This window comes from Hyperoodon ampullatus, assembly GCF_949752795.1.
Source record: "Hyperoodon ampullatus genome assembly, chromosome: 14".
NCBI classification, from domain to species: Eukaryota; Metazoa; Chordata; class Mammalia; order Artiodactyla; family Ziphiidae; genus Hyperoodon; species Hyperoodon ampullatus.
In genome coordinates, this window is record NC_136927.1 from 37,730,322 (window position 1) to 37,748,807 (window position 18,486).

The 18,486-nt window shown below is 38.2% G+C and overlaps 1 protein-coding gene across 3 annotated transcripts in view; it reads left to right on the forward strand.

Annotated features, from left to right (window-relative positions):
• REXO5 (RNA exonuclease 5) overlaps positions 1-18,486 on the forward strand; it is a gene marked incomplete at both ends in the record, with an annotated part of 42,332 nt that overhangs the window by 2,029 nt on the left and 21,817 nt on the right. For all 3 annotated transcript variants that reach the window (XM_079718320.1, XM_079718321.1, XM_079718322.1), the window contains 10 exons: positions 2,847-2,956; positions 3,928-4,054; positions 5,344-5,440; positions 8,655-8,798; positions 11,125-11,213; positions 12,385-12,500; positions 13,873-14,011; positions 14,154-14,248; positions 15,194-15,296; positions 17,930-18,033. In XM_079718320.1, coding sequence (XP_079574446.1) covers positions 2,847-2,956; positions 3,928-4,054; positions 5,344-5,440; positions 8,655-8,798; positions 11,125-11,213; positions 12,385-12,500; positions 13,873-14,011; positions 14,154-14,248; positions 15,194-15,296; positions 17,930-18,033 — 1,124 coding nt within the window. The remainder of the gene's footprint in view (positions 1-2,846; positions 2,957-3,927; positions 4,055-5,343; positions 5,441-8,654; positions 8,799-11,124; positions 11,214-12,384; positions 12,501-13,872; positions 14,012-14,153; positions 14,249-15,193; positions 15,297-17,929; positions 18,034-18,486) is intronic.

Sequence of the window (18,486 nt, forward strand, 5' to 3'; positions counted from 1 at the left end):
ACTACCCTCACCCTTCTCACATGGACACCCGCACCCTTTTCAGGCTTTGAATTTGGTGACAGCTCTCTTTGTCCCTCAGCATTGATGCCCTCCTTACTGTAAACAATTTCTGACATCTGATGCCAGCCTCACTGCTCTCCAGTTGCCACTGCATGGATGCCCTCCTCATACCGCTCAGGCTTTGACACTTCACATTGGGCCACTGTCCTGCATATATATCCTGGGTTCCTACCCCTAGTCCTGGGCTTTCTCCCCTATAGGATGCCCTCCTCACCCTGCTCAGCCTCTGACATCGCATGTTCGGCAACCATGATTACTCACTGCCATATAGATTCTTTACTCATACATTATCAATATCATACAGTTTTGTTTGGTAAATATAAATTGGTATATTCTTTCAGGAGTTAGCAATATGGTCAGAATATAAGATATACATGCTTATTTTGACCAGGAATTTATCCTGAGAAAATAGGTGTACAAGGATGCTTATCATAATATTGTTCATAATTTTTTAAAACAACAACAGTGTCATCAATAGGGAATTTTTTCAAATAAATTATAAGTTTTAAGTAAATTTAAAGAGTGGACTATTATTAAAATTGACTTTTGTTATGTTTAACCGATATGGAAAGATATTTACAGATTATTATTTTTTTTTGGCCACACTACGCAGCTTGCGGGATCTCTGTTCCCTGACCAGGGATTGAACCTGGGCCATGGCAGTGAAAGCGCCTAGTCCTAACCACTGGACTGCTAGGGAACGCCCCAATTTTTTTTTTTCTCTTTTTTTTTCTTGGTGGCCAGAGTTGGTTACAAAACAATGTAAAGTATAATCCCTTGGGAAACGTATAAAGTAGAGATGAAAGAGTTTGGGCTTTGCAGCCTGCATTCTAGTCTTGGTTCTGCCACTTATCTGTTCCTCCATTTCTTTTTTTTTTATTTTATTTTTTATTATTTATTTTATTTTTGGCTGTGTTGGGTCTTCATTGCTGCACACGGGCTTTCTCTAGTTGCATCGAGCGGGGTCTACTCTTCGTTGTGGTGCGCGGGCTTCTCATTGCAGTGGCTTCTCTTGTTGCGGAGCATGGGCTCTAGGTGCACGGGCTCTGTAGTTGTGGTTCGCAGGCTCAGTAGTTGTGGTGCATGGGCTTAGTTGCTCCACGGCACGTGGGATCTTCCCGGACCAGGGCTCGAACCCGTGTCCCCTGCATTGGCAGGCGGATTCTTAACCACTGTGCCACCAGGGAAGCCCCTGTTCCTCCATTTCTTTATCTGTAGCTTGCATTCTAGTCTTGGTTCTGCCACTTATCTGTTCCTCCATTTCTTTATCTGTAAAATGGGGATAACAGTAGTGCCCACTTGAGAAGACTTAAGAATTAAATGATTTAATAGATATAAAGTGATCAGAACTGTAAATGACTAATAATAAGTGTTCAACATGAGCTTTAAACAGTCACAGGGGAAAATAGCAATAATAATAATAATAATAATACCTGGTGTTTAAGTACTTATCTTAGGGTATGTCAGGCACTGGCCTCAGTACATTGCACTTACAATGTACCTCATTGGTCTTCCCAGTAATCTCATGAGGTAGAATTGTAGTTATTCTGTAAATGAAAAAACCTTAGTCTTAGAGAGGTCAAGGCACTTGTCCCTAAGCTCTTAACATCTTAAGGCACTTAAGATGGTAGAGCTTTGGGGGATTTCCCTGGTGGTCCAGTGGTTAAGAATCCGCCCTCAAGTGCAGGGACATGGGTTTGATACCTGGTCCGGGAACTAAGATCCCACATGCTGTGGGGCAACTAAGCCCGCACACTGCAGCTACTGAGCCTGTGCACTCTAGAGCCTGTCCGCCACAACTAGAGAGCCTGTGTGCCGCAACTACTGAGCCCGTGCGCCACAATGAAAGATCCCGCATGCTGCAACGAAGATCCTGCATGTTGCAACTAAGACCCGACGCAGCCAAATAATTAAATTTTTTTAAAAAATGGTAGAGCTTGGTATTTCAACTCGGGTAGCGTGACTCCAGGGCTTGAGCTCCTAACCACTATTACTCTGCTGCCTTCCAGACCAAAATGAAAGTGGTATTACTTGTACTTGAATTGTACAAATACAGGTGACTTATTTTCACTTATCTGTTGTGTTTTATCTGTTTTACCCTTCTCCATTATCTGACTTTTTAAACAAGCATGAATTACTTTAATAACTATATCTAAGTACAAAGCTATTTTAAGGAGAGGCTTAAAGTCTGACTCCTTAGGTTAGACCACATTGATCATCTATGAACTGGCTCCCACTTCTCTCTTCTCTCATATCTCTATTGCACTGCAACATGTAGTCTTGACTCCAGCCAAACCAAACTAAGTGTTTAGACACAATGTTTCCTCCTACCTGGCTGACTCATTATTTTCAAGGTTCAACTCCATTATTTTCATCTCAGTGATGCTATCTCCAAAACTCTCCAATCCCCAAGGCAGTTAGTTAGCCTCTTTTGCTCCCTTACCTTTATAGTAGCACCCACATTATATTGGAATTACCTGTTTCTGCATTTTTCCCCATAGTAGAATGGACTTCTTGAGAGCATGAGTCATGTTTTATTCATCCTGCTATCTCTAGCACTTAACCAAGTGTCTATAATTAAGGTTCTGTATCAGTGTTTATTAAATATCCTATTAATAATGTCATATCACAGGTTGTTGTTTTAGACCTTCATTTCTAATTAGGAAGAGCCCTCCTTATGTTTAGAGTATGCTAAAATAATAGAAACTAGAATATTTTAAAATTTGCCATGTTTTGTTGATGTTCTTTATAATCATAATTTGTTATACTCTGATTTATCTTTGCAGAAAGCCCGCTTAACCATTTTATTTGCTGAAAACCGTGAAATAACTCATGGCCAGCTATGTGAATTGCTGAAGTATGCAGTTCTGGGCAAATCCAGTGTTCCTAAACCTAGGTATGAGAAGTACGTAAATGGTGGGTATAGACCTGAGGTTTCATATTGGTATCTAGAGGACCATGTCTACCTGACGTTTTTTATTTGCCACACAGAATGTCCTACTAAATTTTTTTTTTACAAAGTTGCCAACAATTTAAATTGGGAATCCCTTTATATCCATGTTTTTTACTTCTTCGAAAAACTCTGGCAACTGTCCTTATGGCAACAATTTGTTGAAGCTGAATAGTGGCCTCCTGTTATAGATGTACACTTCAGTGTCCCACCTGGCCTGCCTCCCTTTTTTACAGTATCTGTCTGGCTGCTATAGGTATTTTGGTTTATAACCTCCAGTGGAGACCTGATTGAAATAACATGATCATGTATTAAGAATCCCAATCTTTTTTCTTCTTTTACAAATCAAGGGCGAAGAGAATTTTACTATTCTGATATTCTCAGTGCCATTACTAAATGTCTAATGAAAATTGCATTTCTGTATGTACCAATACACAGTAGAGAGATTTTCATATGTACACTTCAGTCTGCGGGTGGAGTGGCTACATACCTCGAAAGCCCGCTTCTGCCTTAACAGATACTATCATTGCTCTGTCATTTTATCTGAACTGGCTTTCTGGAAACCGGTCACTTTACTGGCTTAGGAAGGACTGTAGAGCAGACTTGGACCTTGAAGATATGCCTTTGTAAACTGAGCTTAATTAGTTCCAATTTAAAACAAATCTTAATAGGATTTTGGATTTGAATGCGTTGTGTTTCACTTGGTATTATACTTGATTTGAATGGAATAAATAATTATCTCAAGAGATCTTTATTTGAATTCTGTGCAGTAATAACTGTTCTCCATTTCCAGGCAGTCAGTGAGTGATGATAAACTCCAGTATCTTGCTCAGTGCTTTTTTCACACTTCCCTTCTGTATGTCTGTAACTGACTTGACGGTATCAGTCTTAGCTTTGTTGGTTTGATTTTTCAACAGCTGGTGCCGGCTTTTTCACCAAAACCACCTGAACAGCGTGGTGGTTTTTATACTGCAGGGAATGAGTCAGCTACACTTTTACAGGTTCTATTTGGAATTTGGGTTTCTCCGAAAGGCATTCAGACACGTAAGTTAAGAAAACTTTGTATTGTATTCGGACCTGAGTCGGGTCCTCACACTCAGAGATTAGTGCACGTGTCTCAAATTGTGCTCCTTGGCAACCTGATTGAACAAGCAATAGAAGTTGTAGAAAGCTAAAAAGATTATGCTTGATACCTGAGATTAGATTGTTGAAATTAGATTTATCTCTCATTTTTTTCTTTGGTAATCTAGGCAAAACCCTTAATCCCAGATTGCAATTTAGTTCCCAGATTGTAGTTGATATTGTCACATTTTATTTGGGCTTTGGTGTTTTCAAAAATTGTAAAATTTACATTAAATCTATATTTTTTGGCCTCTCTTGACAACATCACAAGATTAGGTTCCCTTAAAACAGTACCTGGAGCTGAATAGCAGCTGTCTTTAGAAAGGGCATGTGCTCTCCATTTTACCATAGCCTCCTCCATTCTTTATCAGACTGTTTCATACATTTACCCCTGAGAGCATTTGAATTGGTGAGCCCTAACCTAACCCCCTTGGGTCTCCATTTTCTTTTTTGCTTTCACTTATTGAACACTACCTATGTGCTAGGCCCTATATTAATCATACTGTATGCATCATCTTTAATTCTTAAAATAGTCCTATAAGAGATACTTGGGGCCTCTCACTGTTGTGGCCTCTCCCATTGCGGAGCACAGGCTCCGGACACGCAGGCTCAGCGACCATGGCTCACGGGCCCAGCCGCTCCGCGGCATGTGGGATCTTCCCGGACCGGGGCACGAGCCCGTGTCCCCTGCATCGGCAGGCGGACTCTCAACCACTGCGCCACCAGGGAAGCCCCAAGAGATACTTTTTTATTCCCATTTTATACATAAGTAAACTTAGTAATGCACCCAAGTTACAGCTAGTAAGTGGAATTTACAGCTGGAATTGAAGCCCAGGTGAGCTTGAGACTTAAGCTCTCAATCTCTTTGCTTTTCTGTGTCATCCACCTGGCATGTTATCCACTAAAGTAATAGATATGAAAGTGCTTTGAAAAATATAAGGAACTTTGCTTTTCTAAGTTATACATTTTTGTAATGTTTGTTTCTTTTGTATAGTGTGTAATTAGAGAAGCAAAGAAAACTTCTGTGGTAGGATAAATGTGGCTTCACTTATTTAGTCACTTTTACAATTTAAGGAAACAGTCCTCATTTTACAGTGCAAACAATTAAGGTCCAGATCTTTCATAGCACTGAGCTGACAATAAAAGTCTAGGTCTGACAGTATCTTAACTGTTTTCAAGCATTTTTGTAAAAACCTATTATGTATTTTCAGAAGTTCTGCTTGCCTCCCCCATCATCTGATTTCCTAGCTGATATCATTGGGCTGCAAAAGAAACAAATAATTGGGGATCTGCCTAAAGGAATGGAAGGTATGACTATAAGTAACTTAAGCAGAAAAGCAATTTATGTGTGTGTGTGTGTGTGTGTGTGTGTGTGTGTGTGTGTGTGTGTTTTAAGGAAAAAATGGGTAAGTACCAAGGGGGATTAGATAGCAGGAAACATAACCAGGGTTCATGCCTCAGAAATCATTTGGTTAGGTTAGATAGCTAAGTCTGCTCCCTGGATATCACTGACACTGGACTCAAACTGTTACTAGGTCTTTGTACCCACAAGTGTACACATGGGAAGGAAGATCTTGCCTTTGACTAATGTAGGGGACACTCACTAATACTACTCACAGGGGGGAATAGGCAGATTTGGATGCTGGCCAGCTAAAGTATAAATATCCATGATAGCAGTGTTTTTCAAACTGGGTTGTGTCCTGTTAGCAAGTTATAGCTGACCTTCTCTTTTGGGGGGAGAGGAGGTGAGTGATGGAATAGACCTTAACAGTTCATTCATTGCACATAGTAAGGTAAGTATTGTTCAATAATGCTTTTTGTAGGTTTGTTCAGAAATAATTAAATTATTGAATAGTTACACTGAGGGGACATGAAAAAGTGGTGAGGGATAACTAGTGATTCCTTTCCATATCCTCCATGACTGTGTTTCCTGTTATCTTCTGTCTCAAAAGCATCTAACTTCCTACCTTTCCACTGTTCCCCTTTCCTTCTAATAGATGTCCATATCGGACCTGCAGCTTTGTTTAATTTGACATCCACTGTATTTTAAACATCTTTGAGTGAATCACAGAGTAGTCATTATGAGATTCAAAACTCAGGTAAAGACATTGAGCTGTAAAAGAAAGGATGTAATCAGAAAAAAGAAATTGATGTGACCGAAGAATATAGATTGTTGAGGATGATTAGGGGGTGGGGATGGAATAAGAGGGCAGGTAGTGGTGAGAGATGAGGCTTAGAGGTAGGTTAAAGCTTTGTCTTGCAGGCTGTAAATGCCATGCTAAGGACTTAGGATTTTATCCTGTAAGCATTGAGGAGCTAGAGGGTTATAGCTACTTCTCTGTCCTCCGAAGGATTTTGCTTCATTTTCCCAACCTAAATAAATATCGAAGTCCCCAAGATATAGTCCATACACTTTGATCTTTCTTCAGTTCTCTTTTGAAATATTCATCTGTTCTTCCCTAGTTTATCCATCACTCTTCTGTGGATAACTCCTCTGTCTTTAGGTTTGATATCCCAAACTCCAGGCCTGCATTTCCAACTGCCTGCTGGATGTTGCTACCTGGATACTCCACTGTACCCTCAATCATAGCATATATAAAAGCATTTTTCTCATCCCTAAATAACAGACTCCCAACTTCAAATCCCCTTTTCTGTTGGTACTGTTTTTCTCTAAGCCACCAGTATTGAATTTTAGAATTACTTTTCTTTTGGCTCCCCATACCCAATCTTCATGGCTCATTCCCTTTGCTATTAAGAATCTATCCAAATGTTACTTTATCAGAGAGACCTTCCCTGATTATAAAGTATATGACATTAACCCTTTTCCTGCCCCAGCACTCCCTTTCCTCCTTTTTCTCCTTTACTTTTCTCCATAGTCCTTATCCTCACCTGCTATATTATGTACTTGTTTGTTTATTGTCCATCTTCCCAACTAGAATTTAAGTTCACCTAGAATTTAGTTGATTTTGTTCATTGGGGAATCTACTGGCTAGAGCAATACCAGGCATATAAGTACTCAGTAAATATTTTGTTGACTGAACTGAATTACTCTGTCACTATGCTCTACCAGTTTTTCCTTTTTTAAAAAATATTCATTTATTTGTTTGCGCCGGGTCTTAGTTGCGGTTTGTGGGCTCCTTAGTTGCGGCAGGAGGGCCCCTTTAGTTGTGGCTTGGGAGCTCCTTAGTTGTGGCATGCGAACTCTTAGTTGAGGCATGCATGTGGGATCTAGTTCCCTGACCAGGGATCGAACCCAGGCCCCCTACATTGGGAGCACAGTCTTAACCCGCGCCCCCTGCATTAGGAGCCAACAGGGAAGTCCCTCTACCAGTTTTTCTTGTGTAATGTTTCTTTCTTATAACCTTTTTCCTCCGTCCATCATCTTAATCCAGACTCTTTTTTTTTTTGCCAGAATTATTGCAAAGTCATTTCTCATTTCTCTCTCTACTTCATTTTCCACATATCTTTGAGGTTGATCTTTCTTAAAGTACTGTTTGGTTATGCCACATCCCTTCTCAGGAACTTTCTGTTGCTCCATCTTATAAATGGAATGATGGACTAAAGTTCAAACTCTTGAGTCTGGCATTCGCAGTGGTCTACTCTTATCCTCCTCTTTCAACCTTGTTTCTTATACTGCTCTTCTACAGAGACCTTTTTTTCTCCCCAACTGGTCTAGTCACTACCATACCAAGTTTGCTTTGTACGTTTCTATCTTACCTGGGATGCCCTCTTTCCTTACTTCTGATTCTTTGGCATTTTTGGTTGCAAGGACCAGGCACTCACTGAGGCCACCTTAAGTGAGAGGGTATTATTTGAAGGATGCATGTGGACTAGAAAGTCATCAAGAATCTAAGTGCCTCTGGTGAAGAGCTGTTCTCCATCCCTTTCATGGCATCTTAGCTTCTTTGTTTTCTGTTCTAACTGGTGTGTTCTCTTTATTTCCTAGTTCAGTTCTGGAAGCAAGCAATCTGATCAGCTTAGCTAATTACCCTTGTCCCTTTTGAGCATGTCTTGACAAGGAATATCAAGTCACTGGTCATTTTATAGATGGCTCCCTCTTTAGCCAAGTCCCCACTCTTAATCCAATCAGTAACCAGCCCTGCTTAAAGAACCAGCACCCCTGCTGGTGCATGAGCAAGTGGTTAGGGGTGCAGTAGATTTAGCTAGAATGGGCTATTAGGAGTGGCAGACACTGTAACGGACTGGTCTAATACACCAAATATCTGAATTCTGCCTTTTCTTTAAGACTCAGCTAATCTTCTCTTGAACCATCTCTAACCATCTCAGCCAGTATATTCTCCCTTTCCCTTTTATAGCTTTTATTATTATAACCCATTTGAGACTTATTTTCTCTTTGTGTTCTTTATAAGTGTATGAGAGTGCAGGCTCCTTTAAAGTTGGGGCTGGGTCTTAAAAATCTTTTGATCTTCATCATGCTTACCCTATACAACATTAAAAGGACATGTCCTCTGAGGCCTCTTAAACACAGATTCTAACATATGTACGATTGTCCTTGTTTCAGGGTCTTTACCTTCTTCCAGCACAGAAGTCCGCATCAACCTGCAGAATGACCCCATCGTTAAAAAGTATGGCTCTAAGAAAGTAAGCTTGACCAGATGCCTTCTCACAAAGGAGGAAATGAAAACATACCACTTTCCATTACAAGGTTGGTTTAGATTTAACCTGATGTTGGTAACAATGGAAGAATATCTATCAGTTTATTTAAAAATATTACTATTGAAAGTTCATTTTTATGGGCTGCTTTCCAAGTGATTTATTCTATCTTCTACTAAAGAGGAAATACTTGCAGTGCAATGTCTCCTAAAGTGTAGGATGTGTACCATTATTGATTTTAGGTAGTACGTGAACATGACCTTAAATATTGTGGGAAAATTATTCCTTTTTCATTTTTCTTTCATTCCTTAGTATGTTGAAAAGAAGTCAATATGTCTTTAAAACTTTAACACTTCTCTGGTACTTCTAATCCTCCTCCCACCCATCCCACCCCCATTTTCTTTAATAAATAGGACAAGTCTAGGCTCAGAGCCTTGGTCCGTTATGTAGCAAGAATTTAATAAAAATTCTTTTATTTATTACCTCTTAATCACAGCAGTCATGTTAAAATTCCTTAAAAAAAAAAAAGCCCTATTGAGTTATGATTAACCTACCATACAGTTCACCCATTTAAAGTATACAATTTCAGTAGTTTCTAGTATGTTTACAGAGTTTTTCAACCATCACCACAATCAATTTAGAACATGTTCATCACCCCAAAAGAAACCCTGTACTATCGTTTCCCCCCAGTGCCCTTTAGCCCTAGGCAACTACTAATTACTTTCTGTTAATAGATTTACCTATTGTGAATATAAATGGAATCATACAATATGTGGTCTTTTGTAACTGGCTTCTTTCACTTAGCATCAAATTTTCAAGGGTCATCCATGTTGTAGCATGTATCATTACTTCATTTATTTTCATTCTAATGATATTCCATGTATGGTTATACATTTTATTTATCCAGTCATCAGTTGATGACATTTGGGTTGTTTCCCCTTTGGGGCTGTTATGAATAATGCTACTTTGAATATTCAGATACAAGGTTTTGTGTGGACATATGTTTTCATTTTTCTTGAGTATATACCTAGGAGTAGAACTGCTAGATCCTATGGTAACTCTATGTTCAACCTTTAAGGAACTATCAGACTGTCTTACAAAGCAGCTGCACCATTTTGCATTCCCTCCAGCAATGTATAAGGGTTCCAATTTCTGCACATCCTTACCAACACTTGCTATGCTCTGCCTTTTTGATTATACCCATCCTAGTGTGTGTGAAGTAGTATCTCATTGTGATTTTGGTTTGCATTTCTCTGATGGCTGATGATATTGAGCATCTTTTTATATGCTTATTGGCCATTTGTATATTTTTTCAGATCCTTTGTCCGTTTCTTAATTGGGCTGTCTTTGGGGAGTTAATAGTTCATATGTCATAGTATTGCCATGAGGATTAATTGAGTTAATGTACAAAACGAGCTTAGCATGGGGCACATAGTGCTTTAAAAAAGTTACTCTTTGTTATTGTTGGTACTAATAATATAGATAAGGAGGGCAGCAAGTATAATGTCTCCAGGATTTGGGGGTACTCCTTTCTGGTCTAGACTGTATTTTGATTCTTTTAATTGTAATCAGTTGGAAATTTCAGGGTACTGTGACATAGAAACTGGTCAAAGCTTTTCATACTCCCCTTAGTTTCTTGTCAAATAAGATCTAGGTATTACCTACCTTTACTGTTTCAGCCTCTGTCTGAAGGTAGGAATCTTCAATGATTCAGACACTTTTGGGCCTCTGAGCTGAATGTACCTGGTTACTGACTTAGGGTACACAATGGAAGGGGTACCCTAAGCCTATATCTGAGCCTCTGTAGGGAATTTTCAGGCTATGATTCCAGAAAATGAGGCACGTTTCTAAAGAGAGATCTTGGAGAAATTTTAAGAGTTGAGTACAAGAGTGCATATGGTGAATGTTAAACATTCTGCCTACCATGAAATCCTTTTAGATCTCTGCTATGGTGGAATCTCATTCCTACTTTTTCTTGTTTTATTTAGGAAAGAAAGATGCCACATGCAGTCATTTGCATACTTTATTCATCCTTCCTTAGTGCCTACATGGGAAAGGTCCAGTGACTTTGGATTTAGCCACAATTTAATTATAATTTCTAATAAGGAGGAAAAAATTGTTACTTGGTAACTGCAAGGAAGTCTAGGCCCTAGTATCTCCAATAACAGCAGCCTACATTATTCTCCCAAAATGTAAAAATGAGTAGATGGAGAAAAAATTAAGGACAGAAATTGTCTTATTTAATTTTATATTTCAAGTGTCTAACATAGAGAAGGTGCCCCACAAATGTGGTATCTCAGTTTCACCTGGATAAATATAGGAGTACTTTTTACCATTTCTAGTTCTAAAGGCAAATATTTTATTCCTTTTCCTCCTAGGTTTTCCTGACTGTGAAAACTTTGTGCCTACAAAATGTTGTGGTTCTATAACCGACAACAGTCCTCTCTTTGGGCTTGACTGTGAAATGGTAAGTACTACTTTTGATTTTTCAGCTGGAGTGTTGCAAACTAGGGTCTAGTTTTCTTGAGTGCGTTCACTTCTAGTATTCAGTTTAAATAACTGAAAGTAGACCCATTTAATCACATTTTAGAAAAATTGGATCTTTGCTCCAGGATGAGAAATAAATATCACATAAGTTTTCTAACTAGTTGATTTTTTTGTTGTTGTTGTTGTATGCAGGCCTCTCACTGTTGTGGCCTCTCCCGTTGCGGAGCACAGGCTCTGGACGCGCAGGCTCAGTGGCCATGGCTCACGGGCCCAGCCGCGCCGCGGCATGTGGGATCTTCCCGGACCGGGGCACGAATCCGTGTCCCCTGCATTGGCAGGCAGACTCTCAACCACTGCGCCACCACGGAAGCCCCTAGTTGATATATTTAATCTAATTTTTGAATATTACTAGAAGTTGATTGCTTCTGTCTTTTGAACAAGTGTTTTGTTATTATTGCCTTGAAGACTTTGCCTGAATTACCATTGGTTTGGCTTAGTTTTACACATTTAAGATCAGAAGTAGGATTTTCCTGCTTAAGCTCCCCTTGTGTTTTACTTTGTCTAATTAGTAAGTCTCCTTTCAGAGGCAGTGTATCCCCTCTCACTTAGTACTCAAGTAACAGTTTCTCAGCACTGAACAGAGTGGCTAAGAGCTAAGGATTTGGAGTCTCTCGTATCAGGATGTGTATCCTGGCCTTGCCTGTCATCTTGGACAAATTCCGTAATTCTCCCTCTGTGAAGCAGGGATAATATTAGAGGCTATTTCATGGGGTTATTATGAGGTGGTATATAAAATGCTTAGTATTGCATTAAATAATAGAACGTGCTAATAAAAATTATTTTTTGTGGTACTTAGCATAATACTGGGTTGTAGTACACAGTAAATAGTACAATTATAATTGATGTTATTATTTCTGTCCCTCTGGGGCACATCCTTCCCAGAGAAATTGTGCTGTGTTGGTTACTTTAAGTGTAATGTTCAACAGCCTGCTTAGCTTTAGTTTCATTCATATTGGATTCTCTAGTCAGCAAAATGCTGTGCCATTGTCACAGAGTAGATTAGAGTAGATGGCAGTTGATGTAGTCTTGAATAATGGGAGGAAGCAAGAGTTTCCACAGTTTAGCAGCCTATCTACATCCTGGTCTTTCAGTGCCTGACATCCAATGGGCGAGAACTAACACGAATCTCATTGGTTGCTGAAGGAGGCTGCTGTGTTATGGATGAACTTGTTAAACCTGACAACAAGATTGTGGACTACCTCACCAGGTATTTTTCACCCTGCCTCCAGCTCGCTATAGCTGTCAGACTAGAGTGGAATGAGACTTAACAGGAATAGCCTGTAGCTTCTGTTTAGTTAGGTATTATCTACTTATTTATTATCAAAGAAAAGGCTGGGGTGCCACAACTAGAAATTTTAATACTGAAATTGCACAATGTCGCTGTATAATGCTTACCTTTCTTGCTCTCTAATCTTCCTGTGACCTAAGTATAACCAGAATATTATCTTCCTTGTCATAGAATCTGACAGTTGTAATCGTTATCTAGCAACTGCCAAACAGCTTTGCTCTCTGATGAGACCCCATCTGAAAAATCTGCAAATCATCTTCTGGCAGTCAAATGATTTTAGAGCTTAATCTGCCTTGACCTCAGAAACCAAAACAAAACTAAGAAATTTGAAGCTCAAAAAATTTTCTCTGTCTTTCCAAAGATTAGCAAGTAATTTCAGAATGTACACACTACAGTGATTAGGCAAAGAAAAGCCAGTGAAACATTACCGTTCCTGACCATTGTAGTTGCACCTATCCATTCATGCTTACTTAGGCACAGAGAGGCGTGATGGTGATAAAGACTCTGCTGTTGGCAGACATGACAATTAGACAATATTTTTAGGGAACAATCATATGTAACAAAGTTGTATGTATAAGGGTATTTGTCATACTATTGCAGAAATATGGGAATATGAATGAAAGTAGGGGGTTGGTTAGAATGTTATATTTATCTAATGGAGTACTCTAACCATTTAAAAGGATGTGCTGAAATAGATTTATTGATGTGAATACTTGTTCATGATATATAGCACATGTTATGATCATATTATAAAGTAGCATAGGCATTGTGATTGCTTTTTTTTGGGCCGTACCATGTGGCTTGCGGGATCTTAGTTTCCTGACCAGGAATTGAACCCAGGCCCATGGCAGTGAAAGCATGGAGTCCTAACCACTGGACCGCCAGGGAAGTCCCATGATTACATTTTTATAAAAATGAAACATATACATGAATACATATGTATCAAAAAATATGATAGAGTATTTACTAAAGTGTAAAAAATGATATCCGGGTGGTGGGATTATGGGCAGTTTTTAATTTCTTCTTTGTTATTTGATTTTCAACCTTGTTACACTGAGCATTTATTAATTTTTTAAAATATTCTTTTTTTTTTTTTTTTTTGTGGTATGTGGGCCTCTCACTGTTGTGGCCTCTCCCATTGTGGAGCACAGGCTCCGGACGCACAGGCTCAGTGGCCATGGCTCACGGGCCTAGCCGCTCTGTGGTATAAAATATTCTTTTTGAAATGACTTTCGGGGGAGGAAAGCTTATTAATATCGTGGTCTGTCCATTTCTCTTTTTTTATTGAAAGTTTCTCAGGAATCACAAAGGAGATTCTTAACCCAGTGACAACCAAACTCAAAGATGTACAGAGACAGTTAAAAGCACTGCTTCCTCCCAACGCTGTGTTAGTGGGCCACTCCTTAGACTTAGATCTCAGAGCACTGAAAGTGAGTATCTGATTTAGGACTTAGTTTTTCTAGCATATGTGCCTGTTTCATTAATCTCAGATCTAAAACCTTCTGTCCCCCAACCCACCTGTTTTTTCCTTCAGCATAGGATGCTACTCATTCTATTCTCTTTCCTTCTCAGATGATACATCCATATGTTATTGATACATCATTGCTTTATGTCAGAGAGCAGGGCAGAAGATTTAAGCTCAAGTTCTTAGCCAAAGTTATTTTGGGGTAGGTTTGTTTGCATATTATAATATTGTCCTGATAGACTGCACATAGTTAGAATATTGTATCTTATTTAATGCATATTGCAACGTTCAGCCTCTCTCCTTTCCCTCTTAGTTTATAAACATTATGAATTCTGAGATCCTAACTTCAGAGAGAAGTATGACTCAGAAATGAAAAAACTGTGGGAATACAAAAAGGAGTTGCATTCATAGCTGAAGGTTGATGGATAGAACTGGACAGAGAAAAGGCAGAAAAGTTACCCAAAATTTTGAAATAACGTTCCTATATTGAATGTATCATGTACAAACACATATTGTACAAAGATATTCATTGCAGTATGATTTAAAATAGCCCAAAGGAATTCAGATATTCTACAGGACTAGTTAAATAAATTATGGTTATCTGCGTGACTAATACTTTGTTACTGAATATGAGATCTTTATGTGCTAATAAGGGGACCTCTGAGATGCTACTGAGAATAAAATGGAGATGCAGAACAAGATGCGTAGATACTGAGATATTGATTGATGTAGATTAGATTTAGATATATCTATAGACAAACATATGTATTTTTTAAGATTTTAAAAAACAAAGGATTTTTAAATATATAATAGACACTTGTATATAATAGAAAATTTCTGGAGGGTAACTTTAAAACAACAGCTACGTCTAAAAAATGAGACAAGGGGTTGGCTGGGGAGTGAACCAGAGACTTTTTATTGAGTAGCCTTTGATGATATGCTTGCTGTAAACAAAGCCATTCCTGATCATTCTGTACCCTCAGTACCTCTCAGGTCCTGGCACTAAGTAATAAAGGAATCTTGATTGTTGTGACTCAAATCTAATTACTAGAATGCTGAAATTCTACATGTAGCCAGAATATTTGGGATGAAAGGATCTATCATTAAAAACGCTCCCAGGTATGTCAATTTTACCTTGACTTTCCAGGAAGGATATACAGTGTCCAGATAGGTTTGGTCATGATGCCACAGAAGATGCTAGAACAACCCTTGAATTGGCTCGGTATTTCCTCAAATATGGCCCAAAGAAGGTTAGTACCTTTGCTTTCCTTAAAATTATGAGACTAGAACAGAGTCACAGACCACCATATCCTGCTGTTACCTTTCTTTACAAAAATGGCAGTGTAATTCAAGGTGAATATGTATTTGAAATTAAGACCTGTATCACTAGCATCATGTAGTGGTTAAATATGTAGTCTCTGAAGTTGGACTTCCTTGTTTTTAAATAGGTCTGGCTATATGATATCTAGGGCAATTTCTCTGAGCAACTTTAGTTTCTAGATCTATAAAATGGGAGCACACTTCTCTGGGATACTGGTGGGGGTAAATGAGACATTATGTAGTATAAAGCTCTTAGCACAGTGCCATGAATATATTAAGTACCATAATGTGGTGTTAATAATAATAAATAATGTGGTGTTAATCATTGTAGCTGAGGGACTTCCCTGGTGGTCCGGTGGTGAAGACTCTGTACTTCCACTGCAGGGCGCACAGGTTTGATCCCTGGTTAGGGTACTAAAGATCCCGCATGCCACTTTTAATTCATTGTAGCTGATGCTAATAATTGTGATAATTATAAAAATCTAGATAGATTTTTGCTCTCTTGGGGCGTGAGTAGCATATCATTGTTTCAAAAGCAGTTCAGTGGGCCTGGACTAGAACAGCACATAAAGGAGGCATTGAAGAGGATGTAGTTTCTGACAGACTGTGTTATAACACATTCTAACCTGTTAGATTGTCCCATTGTGTGATATTTTCTAGCATGACCCCATTATGAAATAAATGGTAGTCCATATAGAATAATAAAAAGCCAGAACAGTATTTTGTGTCATGGTGATAGAAAGACATTGTAAAATATCTTATGTGGCATGTGAATAATGGCCAACATTCACTGAGATCTTACGAAGTGTACTATTCTAAAATGCTTTATATACGTTATCTTATCCTTATAGCAACCCTATAAGTTAACTATTGATATTATTATATATATGATCGTTCAGAGGTTTTGAAAGGTTAATAACTTATTGAGGGTCCTACAGTTAGAGGCAGAACCAGGATTCAAAACAGGGTCTGTCAGATTCTAAAGCCTGTCTTTTCTCTACATGAGGAATTAGCAAACCTTTTCTGTAAAGGCCAAACAGTAAATATTTTAGGCTCTACAGACCATACTGTCTCTATCACAGCTACTCAACTTGCTGTTGGTAGTGCAAAAGCAGCTATAACAGTATGTCAGTAAAAGGACACAGCTGTGTGCCAGTAAAACTTTATTTACAAAAAACTGACATTGGGCTGGACTTGATCCAATGACTGTAATATGCCAACCCCTGCTCTAAATGACTGCACTGAGGTTCTAAAAACTTGGTCTCAGGACCCATTTATCCTCAAAGAGCTTTTGTTTTTGTGGGTCATATCTATCAACATTTACCATATTAGAAATCACATATGAGAAAAATTATATTTACTAATTTGTTGAAAATATTTTTAAAAATCATTACATGTTAACATAAAAAATGTATTTTTATGGAAAAAAGCATTTTCAAAAAAATTAATGGGAAGAGCATCATTGTTTTACATATTTTGCAAATCTCTTTAATGTCTAGCTATTAAGCTCCTATTAAGGAGACTAGTGACTCTCTCATATCTGCTTTTACGTCCAATCTGTTGTGTTATGTAGTTGGAGAAGACAGGACCTTGTAAACTTCCCCCTGAAAGGGTCTCTGGAACCCCTAGGAGTTCTCAAGCCACACTTTGAGAACAGTTGCATTCTATTATGCTGCCACTTGATTTCCAGGAAAAATTGCATCTCACTTGAGTAAAATCTCAGGAAATCTGAATTAAGGATGGACTTTAGTTAATAATAAGATACCAGAAAAGAATCTAAAAAAGAGTGGATATATGTATATGTATAACTGATTTGCTTTGCTGTACAGTAAAAACTAACACAATATTGTAAATCAACTATATTCCAATAAAAAATTTTAAAAAGAAAAAAAATAACATATCAATAGTGGTTCATTAATTGAGTCAAATACACCATACTAATTAAGATGGTAATAATAGTTGAAAATGGTAGTTGGATATATGTGGGAACTCTGTACTGTCTTTGTAGTTTTTCTGCAAATCTAAAATGATTCTAAGTAAAAAAAATACCTGTATCTCTACACATCAGAACTCCCAAGTGGGCTCCCACTTTATGGAAAGAGAATAAACTAGAATACTTTTCATGATTTTGTGTTAATCCAATAAAGTCTTTTTTTCATATTGCCATGAAAGCCATTCTTTTCTAATTTCCAAAAGTTGCATGTTTGCAGAGAAGTAAGTTTTAAGTGACTTTGGAATGAATGATGAGCCAAAATTGCCATTGCTTTTCACTTAGCCCTACTTGGCCCTTTCCCATATTCATGTCACAACATCAGCAGCTGGTAACAGATTGCCATTCTTGGCTAAGCAGGCAGAAACCATCTGGTAACTATTGAACCCAGCCTGGGACCGTGGCAACAGCAAAGTCACTGTCTACAGAAACAGAGAACACCGCTTGAGTGGGTTTTTCTTGGATTTTTGGGGGGTTTGGGTGATTTTTTGTTTGTTTGGTTTCTTTTTTTTTTTTTTAGCCTCAAATACTTTGCAAGATATTAAATGATTTTACCACTTTATTTTCCTTCAGATTGCAGAACTAAATCTGGAGGCACTAGCTAGTCACCAAGCACTAGAAGCAGCAGGCCTAGAGCCGAGAGATACAGCAGAAGTAGTTCAGCAGCTAAACACAAGGTAATATTTTTCAGTTCTAAATAGTTGCAAAGACAGATGGAGTATCTGGTTTCTTATTTAACAACAAAACCTGGAATATTTTTTTCCTCTTTTGAGTCTATTGAGAAATGGTTACCAATAATATGAGTAACATTCTTGCATTAGAAAAACCATGGATGGAAAAATACCACCTACTGCCCTAAATACCATCTGTTTTTCTAATTTTCTGAATCTATTGATTGGTCTTAAAATAACTCATTTTACAAAAAAGGTAAGACATTGGAATACATTGAACTAAGTGGCATTAGGGGAGATGATAGACTAGTGAGTATTTTGATTAGAAGAGTCGGCTATAGCCTTGATGTATTGCCCAGATTGGGAAAAAGACAAACAAAAAACAGACTCAGAAGAGGTTTGTCTTTATACCATAGTAAATGTATCAGATGCTTAGAATCTAGCCTAAATTTTGATAAA